Source organism: Humulus lupulus, chromosome 7, assembly GCF_963169125.1.
Source record: "Humulus lupulus chromosome 7, drHumLupu1.1, whole genome shotgun sequence".
Lineage (NCBI taxonomy): Eukaryota > Viridiplantae > Streptophyta > Magnoliopsida > Rosales > Cannabaceae > Humulus > Humulus lupulus.
Window position 1 is genome coordinate 167,527,561 of NC_084799.1, and position 8,169 is coordinate 167,535,729.

General features: G+C 30.2%; 1 protein-coding gene across 1 annotated transcript; it reads left to right on the plus strand.

Annotated features, from left to right (window-relative positions):
- Positions 1-349: 349 nt before the first annotated feature.
- LOC133789992 (early nodulin-like protein 20) lies at positions 350-2,770 on the plus strand. Its single transcript, XM_062227614.1, has 2 exons — positions 350-517; positions 2,225-2,770. The coding sequence occupies exons 1-2, from the start codon at positions 352-354 to the stop codon at positions 2,581-2,583; spliced, it is 525 nt and encodes a 174-aa protein (XP_062083598.1). The 5' UTR covers positions 350-351; the 3' UTR covers positions 2,584-2,770.
- The last annotated feature ends 5,399 nt before the right edge of the window (positions 2,771-8,169 follow it).

The following is an 8,169-nucleotide window of genomic DNA, read 5'->3' on the forward strand; positions in this document are numbered from 1 at the left end:
TTGATAATAATTTAAAAAAATATTAAAGAAAAACAAAAATTAGTGTTTCAGTTTTGGTCATAAGAAAGATACATGTAGTGGGACCCATCTAGACAGGTGTAAGGAGAAGCAAAGGTAATGGTGAGTGAGTATAACATATATAGCTGTTTACTCAAACATGCATTAAGTTGTTAAGTGGTGCCAACTTTTCTTCCCAAAAATTGCGACCCTCTTAATCTTATATTATATATATAAATATATATATATATATACATATATTCCTTTCCTGTCTCTACAAAGAAATTACCCTTTTGAAGAGAGAGTGAGAAAGAGAAAGTGGGTGTTATTTTGTGAAGAGACGATATAATAATAATGGAGAAAAGGGTGATGATTTTGATGATTTTGATGACAATCATGAAATTTGGGTATGGGAAAGCTGAATTACATTACGTCGGAGGAGGTAAGAGTAGTTGGGCTCCCAACATCAACTTCTCCGATTGGTCTTCTCAACAGACCTTTCACTTGGGTGATTGGCTATGTAAGTTTTTTCTTCTTTTTTTCTCACATATTAATAAGTACATATACAAGAACAACTAATAATTGACGTTGGATTTTGGCTTTGGGTTGATTCAAAAAAAGGAGAGGAAAAAGCAAAAAGAGTGAAACGTTGTCATGAGTGGATTTGAAAAAGTTTTCTAGTTCATAAAAAATAATGGAAGCTCTAGACATGTCACTAGTTTTTTCTACAGGTTTTGAAATTCCTATTTCTTTTATTTATTTTTTAAAAAAAATTCTTCACAATTTTATTTTCATTCGCAATATTCTTAAAAAAATAAATAGTGATATTGCGGCAGTTGCCATATATGGGTAGTCCTCCATTGATTTTTTTTCTTTCATTATAAGTTATCCTTACCAAAAATCTAAAAGAAAACAAATCGACTGCATATCATCAAACCGATATAGTTAGTAATACATGTATACTTATTATTATTATTATTATTATTATTATTATTATAGGCTGTCTAATGATGAGGTAGGATTAGACATCATCAACCCACCAAAATTCCAAAATCGAATTCAATTATCAAACCTAAATATGAACACTATTTATCCTTTTTCTTAAATTATTTGCATCTTGTTTTGGTATGGCCAGTTGTGTTTTGTGTAGGCATTACTCTATTCTCTTGATCACAAATTATGTAGCTGAAATTAAATATAAGAAACTTATTGTAGATGTAGTACTTTTTACTTATCTTGGTTATAAATTGAGGTATATACAGCACCAAATATCTAATTGGTTAGTACAGATTTAGCCGATTAGAAGAATTATCAGCTTTTTACCTATGTAGGTAGGTGTATGCAAACCAATTCCTCATTGTTTTGGTTTAGAGAGAGAATTTTTTTTTTTTTTTTATGGAAGAGAGAAAAATATTGATTGCCGAATTTTGTGGTTTTGACTAGAAATTTTCTTTGCACCACTCTTATTAGATTTCTTTTAATTCTTTTATATATATTTATCTTTGAATTAACGCATTCATTATTCTCTATATATGTCAAAATCTTTAAAATAATTACTAGCTTTAAAGCTATAATATATAAATTTATATAATTATTATTAGTGATTTTTTTTTACTAACGCAGGTACTAAATTTTTTATATATAGAAAGTTTTCATTAAAAAATATAATAATATAATACATCATTTTCCTAAAAAAATATAATAAATTTATTTACTATTTAATTTTAAGAATTTTTTTTCTAATTATGTGTACATAGACATGAATTTATAAATATTTTATGAAATAACGAGGGAGCATTAAAAAACGAAATGATGAAATTGGGTAACATATTTTTATTTGTCAATGTTAAAGGATATATTTTTGAAAATTTAAAATTTTTTACTTCTTGAAAGAGAGTTTGGAAAGGAAAAAAAATATACAATTTTAAGAGAGAAAGTGGGAATATTGAATGAATAATTTGGTTTGTCAATTTGGAATTAATTATTACAATATTATTACTTTACAGTACATAAGCAATTTTAAAAACAATATCATTAAAGATTGTGATTTTTTCAATAACTATTCTAGAATGAGCATATATACACGAACACTCAAGATTTTATCATGTTAATTACTATCTAATTCATTAGTTTTGATGTATATATCAATCATTCTAACTGTTATATATATAAAAATGCTTAGACTCATCACGTACTTGTGTTGTGTTTCTTAATATTTTGTTAAAAGATTTTGGATTTAACAAGTACCAGTACAATGTGCTGGAGGTGAAAGAGACAAGCTACGAAAACTGCATTGACAAAGACTTCATAAAGAACATAACGAAGGGAGGACGAGACGTGTTTCAGCTGACAGAGCCTAAAACCTACTACTTTCTCTCCGGTGGAGGCTACTGCTTCAGTGGAATGAAAGTGGCCATCGACGTCCATGGCGACCGCCCTACTCCCGCCCCCGCCCCCACTGCTAATCGCTCTTCAACGGCGGTGCCACCAGTGCCTTCCATGGGCCATCTCACGACTCCTCTTCTGCTGATACTTGTTGTCACTTCATCGTTGGTGTATGTGGACTGTCTCCAATATTTTAGTTGATGCTTCTTCACAATAATTTGTGAATTGTAGTAATTTTACCTTGATTTTTAGAGAGAGATGTGATTTTTGTTTTCTTAACTAATTACTTTTTTTTATCGAACCTTATACAAAAGTGTTTCTATAGTTCTTTCTTATATGGACTCCACATATGATTATATGTATAGGACGGGAAAGTAGTCATGTTTAACTCTTTTTTTTCCTTACATTTTTAATTCAACCAAACAACCGGAGGGCCAAGGTTTTCCCGATACAACATATCCAAATCTCTCGGATCATTGAATCTAAATTATTTTGACTTTACAATATAATTAATTTCATACCAATGGAGATGTTTGTATAAGCCATCAACCAAGTAGATCGATTAGTCAATAATGTTAGAGAATATATAATCGATAGATGGAAGAAACCAAAATACAAATTTGATTAAAAAATTGATAAATAAAGTTACAACTCCATGCTCAAAATACAAGTAAATAGGAAAGATAAATAAATGAAGAGAATTACAATACTAAAAACAAGATAATACAAATAAGATGACAATAGAGAATAAAGATGAAGATAAGTGAGAGCTAGTGAAAGAGTAGTGGATCACTATTCCTGAACAAGTTTAAAAAAAAATTGTCCAAAAGTTTATTTCCCCAATTTTTTAAGCACTAAATAGTACTCTCAAATTGTTTGGAAATAGATCTTGGATTCATCAAGCCTAGTATATTTGAGTCAAGTGCTAAAATAGATAAAAAAATTGGTATGTTCTAAAGTGAACAAATGGTCTCTGTTTATAGAGTTTTCAATTCACCATTTGATTTTAAATCACACCAACCAACCCTCATAATTGTTATAAATCATACATTAGACATTCATGGTAATAAATGGAATATTCAGGAGTGACATGAGCTATTTTCAAACAGTTCAAGATTTTGAGTTGTTACATACGAGGCAATATATCGCCTTACCGGACAATATATCGCCTGGTGTGTAATTTTGCCACCATTAGCACCTACGACACATCACCTCACAATGGATGACATAACGCATGTGCTTCTGTTTTTTGCTCACTCTTTGACATCTAAAAATGACAAAAAAAAAATCATCCAAATCTTTCCTACATGATTTCTTACATAATGGTCAAAATCATGCATCTAACAGATATAAAACATTATAGCTATGAGAAATCAAATTTGAGATGTGTAACTCCTCTTACACATCAATTGGTGATTTAAATTGAGAAGTTATTCATAATCAAATTCGTAACATCCTTTTATATGTGGCCTTTTGAACAAAATATAATTTGTTACAAATTATTATTTCACATAATTATTTTATGAAAACTTTATATTATTATAAAATATTATAACAAATAATGTGATGATTTTTTTAACACATTTATAGAAAATTTGAATTCATCTTGAAATAATGCCATTATTTGAGGTAAGTTGTTTTTTTTTCTTTCAATTATGAGTATATAAGCAACATATTTGTTTAACACATCATTAAAGAATGAAGTAGATGGTTTTTTTATTATTATTTGTTTTAATGATAAGGGTATTTTGGATATTATATTTTTTTATCCTTTCGCACTTAGATAATGTTCTTTTAAAGTGTTTTTAGGTATTATTGGCTTTGTTTTACGAGTTTTTGATTTTTAAGTCATAAAATATTTTATAAGGTATTATTGATGAATTTGATACATTTTTGTGGTTATGAATGAATGTGCAATGGTAGGACTCGAGAAAATGAAGTTTTGAACGAGTTTGAGGTGTTTTAGAAGTCCCTAACCCGAGGTTCGAGCCTAAAGTTGAAGATTATGAAGAAAAAGCATGCGAGCAGAAAATGATCAGTGGTCGCGCCCACCAGCATTTACTGGCCGCGGCTTGGGAGACAAGGAGTAGTGGTCGCGGCCACCATGATCTCCTGGTCGTGGCCTCCGTGCGATTATGGCACAGAAACTGACCCGTGGCCGCGGCCACCAAGAATCACTGGTCGTGGCCGTGCGACGATATTTTCTTTAAAATTCAAATTTTAAATGCAATTTTTGAGGGGCTATAAAATGGATTATTGTTAACTTTTATTATAACTTTGGATTGCAAATTTTAGAGGCTAGAGCAGCAGAGGAGAAGAAAAAACATTATCATCTATATTCTTCAATCTAGTTTTTCTTTCTTCTCATAACTCTTTTATTTTCATTGAATATTTATGCTTATGAATATGAATATGATTATGGAGTAGTTTTCTTTATAGTTCAGGATTATTTTAAAACCCTAGACATGAGATCTTGAATGCATTGATGAATTTTATTCCTTTTATTCCCTTATATTAAATTGCTTCTACTTTTCTATTTGAATGTCATGGATCTTGTAAAATCTTGTTTAGATGGCCACTAATTAGGGTTTTGCATTGTTATACTATTATCTTAGGATTTCTATTCACCTAATAGTTTAGGATTCTAAGTAGAATAATAAATTGCAATTAGAGTATTGTGACGGGTATTTTGATTGTGATGAAAAATAGAACCTAGGTTAAATGAATTGCATGCTTAATGAACTTGTTGCCTAGATTAACATGTTTCCACAAAGTAGAATACTTTTACTAGGTTAAATAAATCGCATGCTTAATGAGTTTATTGTTGGGTAAAAATGGTTAATTAAGAGCGCTTAGCTTTAATTAATTATAATAGGGAAACTGAGATAATTGACTGCTTAAGTGTTATATGCAGGATTAATAGTTTAATTGAGAATATGGAATATTATTCATCATTGATGATAGATTGATTGTTGAAGGTGAAGAGTAATTATTGACTATTTCTTTAATATCGTTATATCCTTAGTTATTCAATCGTTGATATTTGTTTCATTTTACGTTTTCAACTATTAAAACTAAAACCCCTTTTTAATTCCAGTCTAGTATTATTTTAAATAATAATTTGATCATAGTTCTCGTGGGTTCGACCCTTATTTACCGCTATATTGAAGTAGCTGGTGTAAGTGAATAAAAGAATATATATTTAAATTTGATACGGCATACGACACACATCATTTTACTTTTATTTTGAGTCAATTAAGGAGAGCCAAATTTAGTGATAATATTTAGAATACCTATTGTATTTTTCAATTTTTTTTTTCGTATGGGTATTTTACAATTTATTTTGTATGGGTATTTTACAATTTATTGGTTCTATATATTTATCTTAGAGTTAACAAAATTGTCTCAATGGAAAATAATAAGACTATTACAACTCTAAGCAAGAGAATACAAATGACAATATGATGATTAAATAAGTTTACAACTCTATTGCAAAAATACAAGTAAATATAGAAATGAGAAGATGAAGAGAGTAGGAGAAATAACAACTCTGTGACAAAAATTACAAATAAATTAGAAGTATTAAAGCAAAAGATGTGAAAAAGATACAACTAAATATAAAGATGAAATAGAAGAAAGATGACAAAAGAACAATAGAAGAAATAATAAAGAACAAGAACAAGAAATAAAGCTCTCTCACTAACACAACCAAAGTGAAGAGTATTGGGGATCACCAACTTGAACAAGGTTTACAACTTTTGTCCAAAAGTTTATTTTTACCCATCTCAAGCACTAAGGAACTCTCACAAATGGAAATAGCTATCCTGAATAATCAAGCATCTATGGTGAATTTCTAGCAAAGTGCTTAGTGGATAGAAAGAATGTGTCTTACAAGTGAGCATTAAGCTCCTATATATAGAGTTTGAGATACTATTTGAATTTCAAATTCTACCAACTCTCATAGCTGTTACAAATGTTTAATTTGATGTTTATGGAATTAAAATTGATATTTGGGAGTTACTTGGGATGTTAGAACCGTTCAAATTGGAAAAAACTGAGAAAATAAATTGGTTGTCAGCACCCTTGGCCGTGGCCAAGAGTATCAGTGGTTGCGACCATTGGCGTCTGTCCCCCAAGCCACGACCATGGATAATCAGTGGCTGCGACCACAGTGCAAATTTCAGCCTTTAAATTTCAGTTTTCCGAAAAACGTCTCAATCTCTTCCAACATGATCTTGTAACCTCCATACATCCAATGGGAGATAAGAAAACATGTCTCCAACATTTCATAATGGCTTTGTGAAATCCAAACTTAAATGTGTAACATACAATCGACACATTATTGAGTAATATTTGGAACTTACAAATTTGTAACTGATTTTGTAATTCCAAAATATGTCTCATTTGGGCACACGCATGTGTCTAATTTTGTGACTCTCAATAATATGCTACAAAGTATGACAAATTACATTTTGTCACAGTTATTTAATCTAACACTATATTATTTAAAATAATATAACAATTTATTATAAGAAATCGTTATCACATGAACCTCAATGGCTCAATGTCATGAGTCAAGTTTTCTTACGAGCTAAATGAAAATAAAAAATAAAACTAGAAATCTTGACCAGACAATAACTACTTTCACGTATGACCAGACAATAAAACTAGAAATCTAACACTATATTATTTAAAATAATATAACAATTTATTATAAGAAATCGTTATCACATGAACCTCAATGGCTCAATGTCATGAGTCAAGTTTTCTTACGAGCTAAATGAAAATAAAAAATAAAACTAGAAATCTTGACCAGACAATAACTACTTTCACGTATGATCAGGCTCTACATTAGTGTAAATGTGGGCATGCCAGCGGGACAAAAAATTTAGCATATTACATTACTTTCGATAATAAGAAAGAAATTACACTAACAACAAAATTAAGTAATAAAAATATGTACAATTTTATATTAACATACTAAAGGAGTTTATTATGCAGTTATGCCTTTAAATTACCTGTACTGTAAATAACATATAAAAAATGTTCCAACTGAAACTTTAGAAGTACAGCCCCATGCTAATTGTGTGCATAAAATTTACATGTACCTTTAGTTTTAAAAAAACGTACCTCCTTGTTTATAACTTTTATATTACTACTTAACAAGAGAGATATAAAACATTGAGCTAGCCCCAACATATTTTAGAGTGTAGAGATACATACAACGGAATAATTATGAGGAATTTGAGAAAAGGAGTTGTGAAATTATGGGTTATACTGATAGTACTTGTCAACCTTTTATCCGCAGAGTGCAGAAATCCAATTCTCCACAGGGTCGGAGGAGGAAGATTTTCTTGGAATCCAAACTTTAACTTCACAAATTGGTCAATCCATGAGCAATTCTACGTTGGTGATTGGCTTTGTAAGTTCTTCCTCCTTTAATATTAAAGTTTTGCCTTGTCAAAACGATAATGTGAAAAAAGAAGCACAATTAGCATAATTGGTTCTAAATATGATTATTATTTTTTTGAAACAGATTTTGGATTCGACAAGCGAATATATAATGTTTTGGAGGTGAACAAAACAAACTATGAGAAATGTGAGGACAAGGATTTCTTGACGAATGTGACAAGAGGCGGCCGCGATGTATTCAACCTCACTGATGCCAAGGTTTTCTACTTTCTTAGTGGCCGAGGTTTCTGCTTTAAGGGAATGAAGGTGGCAGTTCCTGTCAAGGACTTTCCTCAAGATCAATCACAACCTCCTCACAGTAACCACCATGGTGAC

Excerpts from the sequence above, each read along its gene's own strand:
- LOC133789992 (XM_062227614.1), top strand. The coding sequence starts at position 352 with ATGGAGAAAAGGGTGATGATTTTGATGATTTTGATGACAATCATGAAA. Across the intron at positions 518-2,224 it reads TCACTTGGGTGATTGGCTAT|ATTTTGGATTTAACAAGTAC; the intron begins GTAAGTTTTTTC and ends TTTTGTTAAAAG.